A 21171-nucleotide genomic window follows, 5' to 3' on the forward strand; every position below is an offset into this window, starting at 1 on the left:
GGCTCTCTCAATTAGGTACAAGTATTGTACAATTAGGTACAAATTGTTGTACAATTATTTTCCCCAGTTGTCCAGTTGGAGTTGGGGGGGGGGGCATAACACTGGTACTATTTGTAATCACAGTGCTTACTCATGTATTTTGTTTAATATTTTATTTTAAATTCACTGTCAGAAACTAGTGTTACCTACTCTGTTGGTTGTCACTGTCAAGCTTCCAGTATTCGTACAGCGTAAAAAGCTATAACCCCTCCCCCTCAAAAATATATACATTGTATACGCCAAGATGCTCAATAGCCTAGCAACACATCATGAAAAAACATGCCAAGAGGACCCAGTTGGTTTATAAGTCAGTGCCGCCAATTCCTATTTGTAGGTTAGCTTAGCCAGTGAAAAATCATATTGTTACGATATAGTAGAATTTTTGTAGAGTGGGTAGGCAACACCGACGAGCATCAAATGATGATTTCAAGCCTCAAATAATAATTTCGAGCCTTAAATAAAAGGAACATCCAATAAAATTGCCAAATATAAAAAGGGGGCAATAAACCCCCCTCATAAAAGGCTACAGTAAACCCACAGTGTCGCCAACACTAGGCCCCCAACAGTGTTGCCAGACATAAAAAATACATGGACCCCCTCAGGCCCTTTGATGAAAATTTACAGTGAAAAAACCAGTAGGTTAACAACACTGTCAATCTACGGTAGTGTTGCCAGATGCAAACAGAGGGCAATAGACCCCCCCCCCTCATAAAAGGCTACAGTAAACCCACAGTGTTGTCAACTCTGCTCTCAAAATGTACATCATAAAAAGCTACGACGAGCGTCATAATCTTGGTGATTTTTTCGGGTAAGGAGTTGGCAACACATGCCTTACGAGAGAAATCCATTAAGGCGATCGAGCTCCAAATGATGGTTCGAGCTCCAAATGATGACTGGGTACCCGGCCACTAGGTCTACTACTGATGCAAGTATACTGAATGGTTTACAATCAAAAGTACGAGAAAATTATCCAGAACCTATGTTTGTTCACTGCTATGCGCATGTCTTAAATTAAAGCTGCTGCAATCTGCAAACAGCGTTAAAGAAAGTAGTTGCCACGTGTTGCAACTACAAGGTGGAACTTCAATTCTAGACTTATCCAAACTGTTAATAATTACAGGGAATCTTTAATTGAGTTGTTCGAAGAAATTACAGACAACCCCGAGGACTGGGACACCAACACTTACAACGAAGCTAGTGGGTTTTGTGGAAGACTAGGTAGCTTTCCATTTGTCTTTCGCTTGCAGTTATTTGATGAAATATTTCAATACATTGATGTTCTGTTCGATATTCTCCAAGCTAAATGTAATGACATATCATACTGCCAGAAAAAAGTAATGGAGTGTTTGAGGGTAATGGAAGACAAGAGGAACACTTTCAACGCGTTCTGGAAGCGAATGCAAATTCATATTATAAGAATCTGTCAAAATTTCATCAAAGAGGTGTTACATCCGACGAGGAAGCTGTTCGGTACTACAGACGAGTATTCGTTGAAATTCTGGATACAATAATTATGCAAATATGGACAAGATATGCAAACCTTGACACACTTTCATTTCTCGAGTTGCTACATAGTGGTAAATTCACAGAGAATTCTCAACATTTTCCTGACTGTACCTTACAATCTTTGCAGGCTACATATGGCCGTCATTTTGATTGCCTCCGCCTGAAAACTGAACTAACTGTAATGTATAAATCAGAAGATTTTCGTGATAAAATTTTTGTGATTTGTACACGTACCTGAACCACATGCAACTCAATGATTGTATGGCTGAACTACGTAAACTGTGTTTACTGGTTATGATTATTCCTGTAACAGCATCTGTGGAAAGGTAATTTTCTGCCTTGAAGATAATCAAAACTTACTGTCGCAGTAATCAAAGGCAAGAGGGATTATCAAATTTGACACAGCTTTCAATCGAAAGACGTTATTAAGGGAGCTGTGAAATAGGGGCGAAAATTTTTAGGGAGACGTGATAGATGAATTCACCAAGAAGAACAGACGGCAGGAATTCCAACTTAAGTAAGATATTTTTTTTTCAATTTATAATTTGATTGTTTAATATTTTTCTGTATTATTTATTTAAACTCTAGGATTCGATTGAGTGAATGATAATTACATAAACGCCTCCCCGGTGGTGCAGTGGTAGCGTCGTCGCCTTGTAATCAAGGGGTCCCGGGTTCGATATCCGGTGGAGGCACAAAGTGGTTCGGATCCCACTTTAAACTGTAGCTCCAGTCCTGATTAGCCTTACTGTGCATAACGTGGACTTAAAACACCAACTCAATCAATCAATCAATAATCACATAAACACTCTTTCGTCCTGTTAGTCATGATTCATAATTCCAGCCAAGTAAGAAACCGAAACCCGTCCGCTTATTTAAGATCGAAACTTGATGCTAATAGGATGTTATTATTTTCATGGTTAAAAAAGAACGTAATTTAATTTACAGTTGCCCTCAAATATCACGTAAATCATTATTTTCTTCATGGTTGGAATTTAAAAGTTTAAATCGAGAGGCTGTTTTCTTCTTTAAAAACCGTGTAGCAAAGATTTGATTTTACGGTATGTATGCACTTTACACACTCAAGCCCGATATGTCATCATTATGCACATTATTGAAAATGGGAATGTGTGTAGGCCTATATTATATTTGAAATTGTTTAATTAACCGAAACGAAAAATTATCCCATCGCTTGCTTATCACAAAAGGTCACGGCACGCCCCTGCTAAATTCTAAGGTCTACAGGCTATTTAACTGTAAACTTACATGTCTCCCAAATGTCCGAAAATAGAAGTTCCAACAATAGCACCTATTTTACCCCACATAATAGTGTTGGGAACATACAGATTCTTGTCACACACCCAGCTTTCATCCGTTGGAGCCGTCCTGCTGTACCAGGTGGTGTCGAACTCCCATCCATAGCGGCACGCTGCAGAAGAATGTAACAAAATAACATTTGTCAACATTGTATCTTAACCAACACGCAAATCTAGCATATTCTACAATGGTTAGAAGGTGTGCTCGATTTTATGAATTCATTAAATGTGACTTGCTAAATGTAAGATCATAGTTGGACAATACAAATGGGAACTGCTGCGTGAAATGTTGCTGATTGGCGAGGAAAATTTGTTGTATTTCTAGTTTATGTACAGCAACATAGCAATATAATTAAGCCTTGTTTCCATATTAAAAACACTCAGTTGCTGACCAAGGCAGATTTATTAAGAAATATAAACACTTAACAAGTAACGTTTCAACCCTGTATCAGGGTCTTCCTCAGACGAAGAACTAAACTAAAATGACGAAATACAGATGCAGAAAGATTACATACACATAGCAGATTAACCACACAAAAACAAATCATCTTGGACGATTTCTCCAAAGGAAATAAATACACATCATCTCTTGACAGTTGACTAAAGAAGTGTTTCGGAAGGAGTGTTCTGCCACAAAAGAAGTGATGTGGGTGATGCAACAAAACGTAATTTTATAAGGAGCATGTAAGACCGAATAAAGAAGATATGCACAGAGAAAGGGGAATACGAAATCAAGATTAATAGCCTGGGAACAACTGGAAGAGAATGGCTGTGAAAAGAAAGACACACACAACATCAACAGAAGAAGGAAAGAAATAAAAGAGAGAGGACCGGAAGAGAAGGAAGAAAAAGAGATATGGTTTGGTATAAGAAGTATGGGAGAGGCCACAGAGAAGATATGCAAGTGCTGGGGAAAGAGGGTATAAGAAGTTACAGGAAGGGAGGACACACTGTGTTAAGTATAGCCAGCAAGAAGAAGGAAGAAAAGAGAGAGGAAGAAGAGGAAGGGGTTATCTAAGAGGTGAAGTGCAGAGGATGCGAAAGTGTATATATAGGGGAAACGAAGAAGAGGCTGAAAGACAGGTTAAAGCAACATATGGATTAAGTGAGATTGAAGAGATACAGGAATGCCATATTCAAACACACTTGAGAAACGGGACAGGAAGTAGAATGGTATTCGGCTAGGCGAATAGGAAAAGAGAAGAGAGAACTAGTGAGAAAATGGAAGGAGGCCAAAGAAATAGAGAAGAAAGGATAAGACATCATGAATTGGAATGGCTGACTCAAGATAAACAAGGAATGGAAGAATGTATTAGAGAAAATTGAAAGGATGAGAAGAAGGAAGGAAGGAAAAAGTAGAACAACGAACAAGGAAGAAATAGAAGAGAAGAAGTCCATGGGAGGCGGTATTCATGCATATCCAAAAAGGCAGGACGGGTGGGAGAATGATAAACAGGTAGTTCTAGACTCTGGCTAATCTTGACCTGTCAATCACCTGTCAGTGTGGTAGACCCATTAGTCAACTGTCAAGAGGTGATGTGTATTTATTTCCTTTGGAGAAATTGTCCAAGATAAGGACCTTCAAGATGATTTGTTTTTGTGTGGTTAGTCACCCTGCTATGTTTATGTAATCTTTCTGTATCTGTATTTCGTCATATTAGTTTAGAGTCATTCCATGCCAAATCAACACAGATATGTGCAATTTTTAACCTGACCATCTCCGATTTTCATGAAATTTGGGGAGTTGAAACTATGCATAGAACTTAGTAACTATTAAAATTTTTAGTCTCGTGCGTCTTGTAATTGTTAAATTATTCAAGGTCAAAGTTTGCAGAAATTGCCTTTTTTGAGCCCGCTTAGCTATACTAAATGTGCTGTAACTCCGCCACTATTTTGCCTAGGAAGCTCAAATAAAGCTTATTGTACAGGGAATTGAACAAGCTTTCCAGTGATATATAACAAGCTTACCTTTGGATAAAAATATAATTTTGTCACTTGACCTTGACATTTGACCTTGAATATCTCTAAACATGTCATCACCAAAAGTCGTGAAAAAAATATATTTGGTCCCTCATACCATACTCTAAAACATACCAAAAAATCATTCTGGGACTGCAATGGGATCAGAAGATACAAAATAATATGTGTAACTATGTGACTGATAAAAGCCCCATTACATGAACTATGAAGAGTCAAATGTCCCTTAACACCCCCTACAAAATATGAAGGAGTTATCCTGGGTATAATTGATCATAAAAGAAATAGGTTAGGCACAGGGAGATCCCTAGCCGTGTGTGTCAAGCCCAGGTCCGGCATATTGTTGACCGCCATATTGAATTCAACGCAAAAATTTCAAAGGAAAGGGGGTGATGTGATATATCAAATGAGGCTAGAATTTCACAAGAAATGAAGTGACGAAGGTTTATCCAACATATATTTAACCAGAAAAAATTTATTACTGCATGCTTGTAACCATTTTCTCCTTTTCGAGGTGTTAAAAACAAAGCATTGGAATGCTCCTAACGTGTTAGGAACTCATCGAGATCACGCTGACATCTTGGGAGAGAAAGAAGTATACGTACCATTGCATATGATTTTAATCAGCTACATTCACCAAATAGTTGAATAGTGAAGAATATTGGGAAAAGTATCTCAAACAATTACGTGACACTTCCTTTGGAATGAAAAAATCTTCAGTGACGAGGCTAATTTTTATGTTCACGGTGAAGTTAATAAAAATAATATGCAATACCTGTGATTTGCTCAGTCGAATGGTTGTTGCTGGTAAGCTAATTATGTGGTATAATGTATGGCGAACGGAAATGGTTGGTCCATATTCAACAACGGAACCTTAAATGGTGAGGGCTTCTTGGATTTGTTAAGTGAACAGGTTTTTTCACCCTTGCTTACGGGATATGGCACTTTTCCAGAGTTTTGAAACAGGACAGAGTGTGACCACTTTTTGCAATTTCTTCATGGTAATTTTCTAGGCAGATTGATGGGCACACGGGGATCTATTAAAAGGCCTGCACATTTACAGATCTAACATCTTAGGAGGACTTTTACCTTCAGAAACATTTGAAGAGAATGTCTAAAAGTCCCTGATATTGACCATCTGAGAGAAGGCATAGTTGCTGCTTCCGATGTTGCACATGCTACATTGCCAAATGTTCTATGCGAGTGTGAGAGACGTCAACGAGTGTGCTGACAGGAACATTGACATTATAATGTGCATATATCGTAAGTGAAAGATATGTGTATAACTTTTTGCTGGCGTAAGATACGTTGGAAAATCCTTCGTCACTTCATTTCTTGTGAAATTCTAGCCTCATTTGATATATCACATCACCCCCTTTCCTTTGAAATTTTTGGGTTGAATTCAATATGGCGGTCAACAATATGCCGGACCTGCACTTGACACACACGGCTAGGGATCTCCCTGTGCCTAACCTATTTCTTTTATGACCAATTATACCCAAGATAACTCCTTCACATTTTGTAGGGAGTGTTAAGGGACTTTTGACTCTTCATAGTTCATGTAATGGGGCTTTTATCAGTCACATAGTTACACATATTATTTTGTATCTTCTGATCCCATTGCAGTCCCAGAATGATTTTTTGATATGTTTTATAGTATGGAATGAGGGACCAAATATATTTTTTTCACGATTTTTGGTGATGACATGTTTATTCAAGGTCAAATGTCAAGGTCAAGTGACAAAATTATATTTTTATCCAAAGGTAAGCTTGTTATATATCACTGGAAAGCTTATTCAATTCCCTGTACAATAAGCTTTATTTGAGCTTCCTAGGCAAAATAGTGGCGGAGTTACAGCAGATTTAGTATAGCTAAGCGGGCTCAAAAAGGGCAATTTATGCTAACTTTGACCTTGAATAATTTAACAATTACAAGACGCACGAGACTAAAAATTTTCATAGTTACTAAGTTCCATGCATTGTTTCAACTCCCAAAATTTCATGAAAATCGGAGATGGTCAGGTCAAAGGCTGTGTTGATTTCGCATGGAATGACTCTTTAGTTCTTCGTTTGAGGAAGACCCTGATACAGGGTTGAAACGTTACTTGTTAAGTGTTTATATTTCTTAATAAATCTGCCTTGGTCAGCAACTGAGTATTTTTAGCAACATAGCGTCTGCAGCAAGGATAGCAAGTGAGCTCGTAGATTTCGCAATATTTTTATACGGTGCGTGAGGAAACGGAGTATTAAATTCTTAAGATATATATACAAAGCATATCGAAACATAAAAACAATATTATAAATATTAACTAAGACGCTAAAAGTCAAAATCTTACTGTGCACAAACTGTGAATTGAAGAGAATCGATTGATTGATTGATTTAAAACTTTTTTGGGTGCGTCGGCACTAAAGGCAATTTTGCACCCTTCAATGTATACGGGGAAGTAGCCCCTTATCTAAAATTCTGACTAAAATCATAAAAAGGGGTGTAAATAGCCCCTTGGGAAAACATTAAAAGTGCAAGGTTGTAAAAAGACCTGCACGAGACAAACAAAACATATTAAAAAGTCAGAACAACCAAACTAAAAATCTCCTTACAGACGGTGGAAGAGTCCAGCTCTTCGTAAAAAACTAAAAACATTTGATAAAATGCTGCTGTCATCACCCAAGAGGGATGACAAACAGCCGGAAATGTTAAAAGTCTGCCGGAGGTAAGCAAGATCGACACATTCAACGAGAATGTGTCGAATGCTTAATAAAACATTGCAAACACGACACAACGGAGGGTCCAGCCCTTGCAGCAAGTGACTATGCGTAAGACGGCTGTGTCCTAGACGCATGCGAGTTAGAGTGACTTCTTCTCGCCGAGAGGGACGGGACGAGGAACGCCAAGCACCTATGGTGGGCTTAATAGCGTGAAGCTTGTTCCCCGTTTCCGTATCCCACTCGGCCTGCCAAGTTTCAAGAAGACGACAGCGGAACATGTTCTGCAGGTCGCTAGCTGGCAAAAGGTGGACGAGAACATCGCCGTCCGCATCAGCAGACTTGGCGGCAGCATCAGCTGCTTCGTTCCCCTGGATGCCCACGTGGCTAGGGACCCAACAGAAGTGTACATCCGTGCTGGCAGATAAGGACACAAGTCGTCTGAATATGCGTTGCGCTACTGGATGCCGGGAATACGGCGAATCCAGAGACTGCAACACGCTGGTCGAATCACAGCACACAAGGACCTTCTTCAGACCGTTGACATCTGCAAAATCCAGTGTCTTTAGAATGGCGTACAACTCTGCCGTATAGATGGAACAGGCAGGATGTAGTGAGTAACTGGAGCTTTGAGAGTCTAGGACGAAGGCGCAACCAACTGATTCGACTGTCTTGGACCCATCCGTGTAAAACACATTAAAATTATGGTGCTTCGCACGAAGTTCTAAAAGCCTTTACTGGTATACAACCACTGGTGTCTCTGACTTTGGAAGGGCAGTCAGAGAAAAATCGATAGAAGGTGCAGGAAACTCCCAGGTAGGGAGAGGCGGAATTAGTGGAGAGACGCCAGGAAGATCACTGTCAACACCAAGTGCTGACAGGATCTCGTCTGAACGAACACCAAATGGTCTTGGGGAACTAGGGGGAGCCGATACCTTGCCAGCCTATTCTCGTCTGAGATGGTGTGAAATGAGGGATGTGAAGGCATCGAGCGAAGATGGAGGTAGTAGTTCACTACCAGCCGCTGTCTTCGCAGAGACAGCGACGGCTCAGATGCCTCTACGTACAAACTGGCGATAGGGCTGGTCCGAAAAGCACCAGAGCACACACGTATACCAGCATGGTGGACGGTGTCTAGGATGCGAAGTCTAGATGGGCGGGCAGAAGAATACACAACACATCCATATTCAAGCTTCGACCTGATGAGTGCACGATACAATCGAAGCAGTACCGTCCTATCAGCACCCCAGGAAGTATGGGATAAAACACGTAAAAGTTGAGAACTCGAAGACAAGAGAACTTCAACTGGCGAAGGTGAGGTAGCCATGTTAATTTCTTATCGAAAATGAGGCCCAGGAAGCGGACCTCATTCACGAAGCAAAGGGGAGACTTCCCCATGTACAGGTCAGGATCTAAATGACATGTACGCTGACGACAAAAGTGAACACACACGGATTTCTCGGATGAGAAGGTGAAACCTGTTTGGGAGGACCACTCAACCAAACGGTTTATCGTCAGTTGGAGTTGACGAGAAGCTGACGCGAGATTCCGTGAGCGACAAAAGATCGTGAGGTCGTCTACATAGAGGAGGCCATGTACAGGGGAAAGAATGTTTGCCATAACACTGTTCACTGCTATGGCAAACAGAGTCACACTTAAAACGCTGCCCTGTGGGACACCGTTCTCTTGTTCGTGAAGATCCGAAAAGGAGTTCCCAACACGTACGCGGAAAAAACGATCAGATAAAAAGTTTTGAATAAAGTACGCCATATGGCCACGGACGCCCCAAGAATGGAGCTGCTTTAGGATGCCAAAGCGCCACGTTATGTCATATGCCTCTTGGAGGTCAAAGAAAACTGCAATTAAATGTTCCTTGTTGAGGAATGCATCCTGAATATGTGTTTCCAGCTGAACCAGATGGTCCAGTGTGGAACGGTTGGAGCGAAAACCACATTGAAAATTACTTATCAAGCAGTTTTCATTCCAAAACCAGGTGTGACGCTTGTTGATCATGCGTTCCATCAACTTGCACACACAGCTAGTTAAGGCAATAGGCCTATAACTCGAGGCTGCGGTGCGTTGTTTACCTGGTTTCAGGATGGGAACGATAATTGCTTTTTTCCAGGACGAAGGGAAAGAGTCCTCCAACCAAAGCCTGTTGAATACCGTCAAAAGGAAATATTTTGCTCCAATGGGCAGATGACGAAGCATCTCATAGTGGATCTTGTCCACTCCAGGAGCTGTATTCTTAGAATCTCGAAGCGCCTGATCGAACTCCCGTTCAGTGAATGGAGAGTTGTATGGCTCGGTGTTATGACTTCGAAAAACTAGAGGGCGTCTCTCCTGACGGTCCTTCTCACGGCGGAAACGTGGTTCATAATTTTCCGAGCTAGAGTCATCAGAAAACTGCGTGGCCAAGATATTTGCTATGTCTCCGGAATCGGTGTACAACGTCCCATCGTGCTCCAGAGCGCTCAGAGGAGTAGATGCACCCCCCTGGATGCGACGTACTTTGGTCCAAACGGTTTTCGACGAAGCCTGCTTCGTCAGAGAAGACACGTATTGGACCCAGCACGCCTTCTTACTGGCTCGGATGAGCCGACGGGCACGGGCACGCTTAATGCGGAACTGCTCGAGGTTTGCGGCAGTGTGGTTCTTATTAAATCGATCTAGGGCATGATTACGGTCCTTGATGGCTGCACTGATCTCCGCAGTCCACCAGGGGACTGGGCGACGCCTCGCAGGTCCACTGGGATGTGGGATGGAGGTGCGTGCAGCATCATGCACTCTTGACACAAAGACATCTAAGGCGTCGATTGGTGGTAAAGTCGACGCAAGATCGACTTCAAGGTCCACTGCACGCTCGAAGGCATCCCAGTCAGCCCGACTGAGATTCCAGTGAGGGTGTTGTTCACGTGATTGCCGAAGATGTTCGAAGGAAAGAATGAGAGGGAAGTGATCACTCCCACAGAGATCAGGGTGAACGCTCCAAGATGTGGTAGGAGCAAGGCTGGGACTGCAGAAGGACAAGTCCAACGCAGAGTGTGTGCCTGAGGAAGGACTGAAATATGTGGGAGTCCCATCATTCAGCAACGTTAAACCTGATGCCTCACGGAATTGATCTACACTTTGACCCCGGGGCTCTGTACGAACGGAGCCCCACAAACAATGGTAGGAATTAAAATCGCCCAAAAGAACTACAGGAGACGGAAGTTGTTCGAATATAGAAAGGAGGTCCTCAATAGAGAATCGCTCCTCCCTTGTGATGTAAACACAGCACACAGATATTGGCTGCGGTAGATGGACCCGCACGGCGACAGCTTGGAGGGGGGTGGTGAGAAAGATTGGCGTTGAGTGGATGTTATCTCGAACACCGATTGAAACACCACCGTGTGCACGACAACCCTCATGAAGCTTGTCGGTACGGTAAAGCGTGTATCCGTTCAGAATCACTGATTCATTTGGACCAAAATGTGTCTCTTGGAGACATATGATGGCAGGGTCAAATTCAGATATTAGAATTTGCAGTTCCTCGAGATGTGTACGGAAACCGTTAAGGTTCCATTGGAGACAATAAGCCATAGCTGGAGGTATGGTTGTTACCTTTTAAGGCGTACTTTATTTCTAGGCCCTGTCACCTTGATAAATTCTTCATCCGCGGCTTCGTCCTGTATCATGTCCTGGGGTAAGGACACAGAGGGCGAAGGGGATGAAGAAGGGGGAGTGGGGGCGGGTGCTTTGAGCGCCCGCCGGGCAGCTTTCAGCTGCGCCTTAAGTTTCAGTGTGGTGGCTGCCACTCTGACTGGAGAGCTACTGGACTTGAGAAAGTATTCTTTGCTGTCTACCTGCTTGAACGTTTTCTCTGTGGAGCGAGGAGTGGTTGCTGGTTTCCTCGAAGCAGGACGAGCTACTACAGGAAGCGTTGTTGTTTGGGTGGACACGTCGCTGGTTTGTACACCTACACTGCGACGGCTAAGAGCAGCTGCAGCAACTGTAGCGAATGGCACAGGTAAACTGGTTCGTATGCTGTCACGGAGACGTTGTTTTGCTTCACCAGCAGAGATTTTCTCTGTGACGACCAACTCTCTGATTTTCTTCTCTTGTTGGAAAGAGGGGCAGTCACGATGCCAGACTGGGTGCTCGCCTTGGCAGTTAATGCATTTGGGACCTGAAGAACAAGGTTCGGTCCCATGATCAGGCAGACTACACTTACCACAAAGGGCGGTAGTGGCCTTGCAGGAAGGCTGAGTGTGCCCAAAGTGCTGGCATTTGAAACATCGCATCGGGTTAAAGATGTATGGCCGGACTTTTAGTCTCAAATATCCAGCCCGCACAATATCTGGGAGAGTGGTCGTTTGGAACGTCAAAATAATGGAAGCAGTTGGAACAAGTTCTCCGGACTTTCGTGTCTTGATTCGCTGCACTGCGGTGACATGTTGGTCTGAGAGTGCTTGAAGAATCTCTTCCTCCTCAGCATTTAGCAGATCCCAGTGGCGAATCACACCTTTACTACTGTTAAGTTGACGATGTGGTTCAACATTAACAGGGAAGTTGCCCAAAGATCTTAACTTTAAAAGGTTGTTGGTCTGGCGATCTGTGCTGGTCTGGATAAGTAGACTCCCGTTTCGCAGCTTTTTTATTTCTGGTACATCTGAACCAGCGGCGTAGTCTAGCTGTTTCTTGATAAGAAACGGTGACAAGTCCTTCAATGTAGCAGCTCCATGTTTCTTCGTTGTTGTTCCAGATTCATCGTCGGTCTTCTGCACAATACTAATAACAAGATAACGTGGCACGTTACTTGTCTTTTCCACTAATTGAAGCGGGCTCGAAGGCCGCGCTCGTTTTGGGGGTTTCCCCCCGTTTGAGTTGTTTTTTGTACCCATATACAAAATGTGTTTATTGTGGAGGGTCCATAAATTGTCGCCTCGACATGCCCTCTATGCCGAGGAAGGCCTACCCCCAAGAATGGAGGCTACTCGAGGACCAAACCGAAATCCCCGAGGCCACGTTCGCGACTGCACCTACCCCAGTAGTATAAAAACCCATAGGATTGGCGCACTTATAGCGTACAAAAGAAGAGCTCATATAATTAAACAGCCTGATTTGCCCACACTTAAAACAATGACAAGAGGGGCATATACCCCAAATTCTTCAAGTGTGATATGCTCTTAATCCTAAGAATTTTGAATCCTAGTGTACAAAAGAAGAGTTCATATGCCCCGATTTGCCCACACTTAAAACTATGTCAAAAAAGGGCATATAACCCAATCGGCCATGTGTGTACATATTTAAATCTAAAGAATTTTGAATTCTAGTGTAGAAAAGAAGAATCCCCCTCAGACAGATTTGCCCATGTGTGTAAAAGCTACATTTCTCAGTTTGTTGTACATAAACTTGTCAAAAATATGCCCCCCCCCCATGATATTGTTTTGGCTACACTTAAAAACTAAGGCAAAAAGTCACTCTCACCCACCCACACCCATTTATATTTACTTCCGGTCCGGTAATAAGCAGAGCTCTTCTAGAATTGCTCTGTGACTCTCTCATTTCTTACATCATAAACATATGATTTTTCACCTATGAGAATAACACTACATATGGTGTCATCGGGGAGTGTATCGTGGAATTCACAGATAATTTTAATGTTTGTCCTGTCATTAACCACAACTTGTTTCCTTTTTGAAGTGTTGATTACAAACATGGGTCTCTGTGCTTTGAATTCATCTGGTGTGTAATACATGTCAGTATTGCCAGTAGTGACCCTTTTGTATGCTGTAAATGCTTCATATAATTTGAGGAAATCATCCTTGGACATGTCTAAATTATAATTTTCTCTAGGAAATACCTCATTTCTGCCATTTTTAAGATATATGTTCTTGATGTTGAAGCTATCAAATTTACTTGAATTTTTTTCTTGATTATTGTGTCTTCCAGTCTGAAACAGTACCACCACAAAATCCGGCATGTCATATTGTATACTGGAGAATGAATTTGTAGCATCAAACTCATAATAGGTACCAGTGGCGGGTTTCTGTACACATTGATATGTATAAAATTGTAAAGGAATTTGTGGATTTTTTAGGATATCTGCTTTGTATTTAAGAGCATAACTGGCTTCATACTCAACAACTGGGATTCTTAGCTCCATAGTCTGAATAATGCACTTGCCCTCATCAGGTAGGGTATTAGGCATAGCTTCCCCTGTAGAGTTTAATGTACTGTACCTCATCAAAGCATTATTATCATTTGCAGCTCTTCTAAATGTGATTCTTAAACCACCCTTCCACATAATATCTTTGTAATCAGAGAAGAATCCTGGCAACAGGCGCATGGGGAACAGCACTGTGTGGTTTTTAGATAATATCTTATCACCAGCCTCAAATCCACCTATTTTGTTGTAAGAAGCCTCGGTTTTGGATAATTTTAGTGTGGCCAAAGCTGTGGAGGTAATGCCGGGATAATCTACTCTGTTTATAACAACACCATGCTTTCTGATCTCAATTTCAGAGAACAGATGTGGCACAAAATTGTCCACCAATCTTATATTTGAATTTGCCGGATAATCTGTACCATCGAGCTTTACAACATCAAACTTGATGTATAGATCTGCTCTGTGGGGGTGTATAAAGCCATCCCCTACATCAAGATCAACCTCAATCTCTGTGTTGGGTTGATTTAAATTTGCAAATGTCCTCCTGTTTGGGGGGAATGATTGTAGCTCATAACTCTCAATAATTTCCATTTTTTTTCTTGTATGTATTTTTATTTAAATATTAATTTCTATGATAGCAGTTGTTGTGGCTCCAGCAAAATCAACTAATTGTTCCTTTTCATTAGTGACCATCAACTCAATATAATCTATTCTATTATGACACACAGGAAAATATAATGTTGGGGATGGATTGTAGATGATGGGCTCCATAAATTCAGAGTTAGGTTTGAATGTTGCAATGATGCCAGTTTGTTTGTGAGTGCCTATGCCATTTGATTTGGTGGTCATACCCTCGGCCACATTACAGTGAATATTCAGAGTCTCTATGGCTAAGAATTTAGGTATATTAATAGCAGTGTGTTTGATGGCTGGTTCAAGTTTTGTGTTGTTCTCAAATCCTAATAGTTCTCCTATAGTACCCAGATCCACTGTTTCTGTAGCAGATACAATCTCTACTCTGTGAGTGACAGAATTTTGACTTAACACTACACCTCTGGGTAATTGAGCATTTAGAGTGGACAGATTATATTGCCCTGGAGTGATGACAATTTTTTGATCCCCTACTGCAATTGTGTTGTTGTGGTGTGTAATATTAGGGATCAAGTACATGCCATAAAATGCTCTGAGAGCTATTGTTTTGGGATACACTATGTCATCATGTAATTTGAGTTTCAATATTGAATTTTGACTGGTGAGATGGAATACCCCCATGATGTTTTAAATACCACAAGGCCTTTTGAAAATTTTCAATTGATGGTTTATTTATTTGAGACATATATCTAAGAACAGATAAACACAAATGTCCACAATTAACATCTTTGAAGTTTTGAACACGGGCATTATTGTAATAAAGATTAGCTGATTTTAGATATTATATTAAATTTTCAGGTGGAACACCTCCAAATGAATCAAACACAAATGCATTATTGTTTAAATATTTAAGATAACAGATCCAGTGAGTGCCCTGATTTTTGTACTTATCCAAATTAACAATGCCACACTCTTTGTTGAGTGGTTTTTCTGGCAAAGAATCAGACATGTACACACCTCTAAAATTTTTGATGCCCAGTGGCTTGATTAAAGCTTCAATATCTTGGTTTGTAAGCGGCTCTTGTTTTTTTAAACTTATTCATGGCTCTCTTAACACCTTTGCCTTGTTTCTCCATGGCCAGGTTATGGCGCTTCAATTCATCTAATTCTGCCCTATTTTTCTTGGCATCTATTACTGTTTTTGCTATGGCAGCTGATCCCCCAGCCAAGCTCCCAACAGCCCCAAGTGCTGCTAAGATGGCCGGGATAGTAAATATGAAACCCCCCACATGTGATTTTTTTCTAGATTGTTGTAATTTTTTTAATTGGGGGGTACTAAGCAACAATTTCATACCATGGCCCTTTGCAAGACAAGAGCTTTTTTTCTTGCGCTGCTTTTTGGTTAAAAGACTATCAATAGTTTTAAGAGATTTAAGACCTGCATATGGTATTTGATACATAACACCGTTGGCCTTCATTCTAGGTTTATTATATATACATATTCACAGCCCCCACCCCAGTTTTTGTTTGGTGTTCATAGCTATGGTGGTCCCCAATGCTGATATTTTTTCACTTAAAGAAGCATCTTTGCTTACAAATCTACCAAATGCAGCCTCTTCTAATTTCTTGTCTGCAACATGTCTCTTGTCAAGATCAGAATGTGTGTTGTATGCTATGTCATGGTCTCTACAAGCAGCATCTAGGGGATTAACACCAGGACCACCTCTGTTTAATCTATGGTCCAATTTTGTGCCTGGACCACAATACTGATAGCCTGGAATATGTAGTTCAAATGGCAGCTTGTTTATAATGTCATTAACCAACCCCCGACCCTCAGAAATATTCCAAAATTTAGGTGGTAGAGTATTAATAATTTTTATAAGATATCCAATCCCCTTAGTGTCATTCACTATAAAATTAGACAATTTTGTGCTTATCATGTCCATAATTCCAACCTTTTCATTGTAAAAATTGTGGTTGCCAGCATTTTCCTCCCCAGCTATCACCAATAACCTATCTACAAGTTTCCTGACATCATCAACCCACACAAATTCTTTAGGCAGGGTGTTGTATTGTTTGATTCCACTGCCAGTCTTGATCTGTGACCATATGGGTTTGATTAAATTGTTGTATTTTGCTCCACTGCTAGACTTGACTCTTTTTTGTGTGGGATCATTGTTCTGATATAGAGCATCTGATTTTATTAATATTTCTTTGTAGTGCTCATAATCTTGATCTGTATAGCTACCAGGCCTTTTCCTAGTCATCAGTTCCCACAATCCAGGTGTTCCGAGATACTTAACAAAACCACCTTTTTCTCCAAGATGAGATTCTGAATATACAATCAGATCATCTCCCATAAATGTTACTCTGAAATTGCCAATTCTATGTATGATGCTACCATAACGCTCTGTGTCAGCATATAAGCCAAAGACCTCATCTTTGTTGTCTTTAGGTGTGCTTAAATATTTTTGAGCAAGAAGACCCAATTCAATAGGATCCAGAGTAGCTTCAATTCTTCGAGGAGCAACAGGACTAGGTGTATGAATACTGGAAAGTGGGGTGATTGGATAATCTAATATGTTCCTTGCAGCTACAGGTACAAGCTCTGTGATCAAATTTTGATTTTGCTCTGTAACAGTTTTGATATTTTGACCTAATTCACTAATAGCATCAATAATAGGCTGTTCTGTTTGTTTGTGTTGTTCATAAATTCCTCAGTTCTCTGATTTCCATCCCTTAAATCTTTTTACAAGATAATCTCTTAATTTAAGATCATCAATGATTGGCCTTTTCATGGTTATTTATATATGTTTCAATGTCTAGAAAATTGTTGATTTTATTTCTGTATTTGCCACTATTGGGTTTTCTTGTCATATCAATTGTGACAAACCCATAACTGTCCTGGTTCCAGCACCTACTGCAAAACTTGGAAAAATCATTGTAGCTCAAGTCCCCACCTACATATTCATCATGTATGTGTTTGAGGTTGGTATGATCTTGATGAAACACACATATAAAATTGCTGTTGTCTCGGATCAGCTGCTTGGGTATTTTAGAAAAAGTCTGTGCCAGGTAGAAGCAATCAATGTTTTTGTGCCGCCCCTGTGTAAAGAAATTTCTAACCTTGTTTTGATTATCCAGTATAATGTCATCAAACACAACAACAGAATTATCGAGACATTCATGGAGTGGCTTAACATCTGGTTCAAAAGTGGCTATATCCAATCCATCATATAGCTTCATCAGCTGTTGATATTTTAATTGTTCCAAGCTCTTAGAGAAGACATACAAGTGGCTGTTTTTCCAGTCTAACCAGTTGGGTGCCAATAAAAAATTATCAATCATTAGTGTAGTTTTACCACAAGCCGATGGCCCAACAATAAGACATCTAATATTTTCAGGCAGCAACTTGCCATTTCTCTTAATCTGCTGTTCAGGTTCTGGCAGCCTTTTTATAACATCCCAGGTGCTCATATTATCACTTTGTCTGCATCGATCCAGCTGTGTTCTGGAAGTCCTAGCCATTTGACAAATAACTTGTTGCCTTTTCTGCGGATGATTTTTTCTATGAGATATGTGTCAGGCTGTTTAGTTTTGCTGAGTTCTTCTTCACAGAACCGGCCTTTGAGAATTTCTCCTCGGTGGTCTTTTATTATATATGTGTTAAGGGTCCCAGGTTTAACTTGAACCACTGTAAATAATTCAGTGCTCCAGTTTCTTGTAAAGCCTCTTTTGAATAAGTGCTTATATTTGCTGATTCTTACTTGATCACCCACCTTGTATTTGGCCTTTCTTGTTGTTGGCTGGTATCTAGGATAATAAACAGTCCTGATCAATTTTTGCTCATCAGATGGAGTTACTTCAGAGGGTTTCATGTTGATTGTGGAATGGACCGAGTTGTTATATTTATGTAGAAGTTCTGGAAGAATATTAAGCCATTTATAATTACCTTGAAGTGTAAATTGTTTATACATAAGATTTTTTAGGGTTTTGTTGAATCTCTCTACAATTGAGGCTTTGAGATCACTGTAACTCGAATAATGTTGTATTGACTGGCTTTTAATAAATTGTTGGAACACAGAATTATAAAATTCTTTGCCATTATCTGTTTGCAAATAGCGCGGTGATCTTCCACTCTGATTGATGATTGTCCTGATGGCTTCTGTAACACATTTTCCAGTCTTGGATTTGAGCGGCACAGCCCAGGCAAATTTTGAAAATGTGTCTATTACAGTGAGTAGATACTTGTAGCCCTTGTTGATTTTGTCTAAGTTTTTCAGCTGTCCACTTGCCATCTCAATCAAGTCGCTCTGCCATAAATCATCTATGCCTTTTGTGACTACTGGCAGTCTCTTATAATTATGTCTGGCTTGTCTGTGTAATTCATCAACAATAATTTGTCTAGACATAATATGTAGACAAGAATATTGCAACTATGGGGTGTTCAGCAGCTGATACTACAGGATTTTCTAAATATAATTTGTCCCCTATTTGTATTTTAAATTCCAGAGAGCCATCATCTTCAGCATAGGCTGTTTCTAATGTATTGGGGTCTGTAAAATCCTCTAACTCTACACTGGTGATTTTTGCTTTGTTATCAGCATTTGTTATTGATAAGGTAGGGTAGTGGTGTGCCTGTGGTTGAAGCCAATATTTGATCTTGATTGGTCTAAGTGTGCCCCCAACAAAAAACTGGTAATAAAATTGTGCAGGGGACAGCATATACAGGGTGATTTCGAACTCCCATTACAAACTTAGGGGGGTGAATCTAGAAGGAAAAACAAGCCGAAAGTGCCATGTGGCAAAATTACGAAAACGGCACCGTGTGGCTGCCAGAGCCGTGAGAAAATCGGTTCACACCTTTTTCAAAGAGCAATAACTTCTGAACCACGAAAGATACGAAGATCGGCTCTGGCGGAAGTGGAGAAAGTCGTATCCAAACAATATCAGGGCGTTGAAATTGCGGCGCTTTTCGTAATGCGCAAGGGGAATTCCCAAAGGAAATGGGGAATCCCCACTGCATGTGAGCGAAAACTCGCGCAAAATGGAGAAAGACGACGACGGAACATGCTGTCACAGGACGGTCGAAAAGTGGACAAATGGAACATGCTTGGACAGTGACTGTCGCGCATCCCGGATGGTACGCAAAACGGAGTGATGGATGTACACGTGCATGCTACGTGGAACGCAACGTGCAATTACAATTGCGATATGAACCACTACGTGCCCCCTCCCACCGGGAATTCGTTGAACCCGGGACCTCGGGAGTACAAGGTCAGCCGGAAGTCGGCTCTCTGAGGAGCAGCACCAAATACGTATCCACGTGCCCCACGAATGCTGGGACACGTTCGTATTGTTCTGTACTACATTACTGCAGAGCGTGTAGAGGTATCCCATGCGAGTCCGACGTTAGTCATTAACGTTCTCACTTGAAGGACATGGAACGGGAGCGACCAACCCGTACTTACTGACGTTCCTTCCCGTTCGTAGCCTCTGTGATGCATGAAGGTGTGCGCTGACGTCATACTAGGAGTCACTCGCTATCCCTGGTAGAAGTTGACCCTTGCGCCCTCTGGGTATTGCAAGACTGTATGGAGAGAGCGCTGGACGTGACACATTGGTTGAGTACGTACACACGACGTATCTTCTGGGAACATTACGACGTTGTGGGTGTGTGTGGACGTGAAAACTCCCACGATGGTGCAATACAGTTTCGAGGAGTATGCAGACATGATGCTCATTTACGGGGAAGCGAGATGCAATGGAAGGGCTGCCCGTGCGATGTACCAGGAACGTTTCACGGAACGTGTGTTGCCATCACACACCATATTCGAAAAAGTGAACCGTCGTCTTCGTGAATCTGGAACATTTGTTGTGAGTAGAGTGGACACAGGTGCCCCAAGGACGAGGCGCACGCCTGCGGTGGAGGAGGCAATTCTTCATGCTGTGCACGAAGACCCTGGTACGAGTACCCGAATCGTAGCGCGGGATGTTGGTGTATCTCAGTCTGTAGTGTGGAATGTCCTTCATGATCAACAACTGCACCCATATCACCCCAGAAGGTGCACGCCATGGGTCCCACAGATTTTGAACCACGTGTTCGCTTCTGCACATGGTTTGTGCGTCGTTGCGTGAATACGCCTCAGTTTCCACAGTTGGTGCTCTTCACGGATGAGGCGAAATTCACCAGAGAGGGTGTTTTTAATTCCCGCAACAGCCATGTGTGGGATGAAGAGAACCCATTCGCAACGAAAGCTCGTGGGTTCCAGCAGCGAATTGGCATCAACGTCTGGGCAGGAATACTGGCCGGTCGTTTAATTGGCCCATACGTACTTCCCACAAATCTCACAGGTCGTACTTATCTGATTTTTCTCCAAGAGACATTGCCCGAGATGTTGGAAAATGTGCCATTGGCCATTAGGCAAAACATGTGGTTCCAGCATGATGGGGCGCCACCCCACTTTGCACGGGACGTACGGGACCATCTGACCCACAGATATGACAGGCAATGGATAGGGCGTGCCGGGCCCGTGCCGTGGCCCCTGTAAGCCCATAGTGTAATATTGCTCATGAATGACGGATGGAGACTCAACAGACAGGTGACTCTGGAAGGTTCTGCCATTGGCTGGGCTTCTGCGCTGGTCGAGCGAGAAGTTTAGCGTGGCAGATCCTTGCCGACTACGAGAGACTTCTGACGTACTGGACACTGGCTGGACAGGCTGAGTATATTGCATTACAGTCTATAGTCCTTTATTGGCCCTCATGGCCGGATGTAATTTACCTAAAGTCTATAGATTTATTTTGAGTTCTTAAAAGTGCAAGAAAAAGAAATTATTTTAGTTTAGATTTTTTGGTGGATTGCTCCGGGTCATGTTGGCTGTGGGG

The 21171-nt window shown here is 41.7% G+C and overlaps 1 protein-coding gene across 4 annotated transcripts in view; it reads right to left on the reverse strand.

Annotated features, from left to right (window-relative positions):
* The window catches only part of LOC145996391 (carcinine transporter-like), a 168793-nt gene that overhangs the window by 31988 nt on the left and 115634 nt on the right, over nt 1-21171 (reverse strand). For 3 of the 4 annotated variants that reach the window (XM_083132826.1, XM_083132825.1, XM_083132828.1), the window contains exon 4: nt 2812-2974. The exons of the other annotated variant lie outside the window; for it this stretch is intronic. In XM_083132826.1, coding sequence (XP_082988952.1) covers nt 2812-2974 — 163 coding nt within the window. The remainder of the gene's footprint in view (nt 1-2811; nt 2975-21171) is intronic. 4 annotated transcript variants of the gene reach the window in all.

The sequence above is a fragment of the Lepisma saccharinum genome, chromosome 12, assembly GCF_977018435.1.
Source record: "Lepisma saccharinum chromosome 12, izLepSacc3.1, whole genome shotgun sequence".
In the NCBI taxonomy this organism is placed as follows: domain Eukaryota; kingdom Metazoa; phylum Arthropoda; class Insecta; order Zygentoma; family Lepismatidae; genus Lepisma; species Lepisma saccharinum.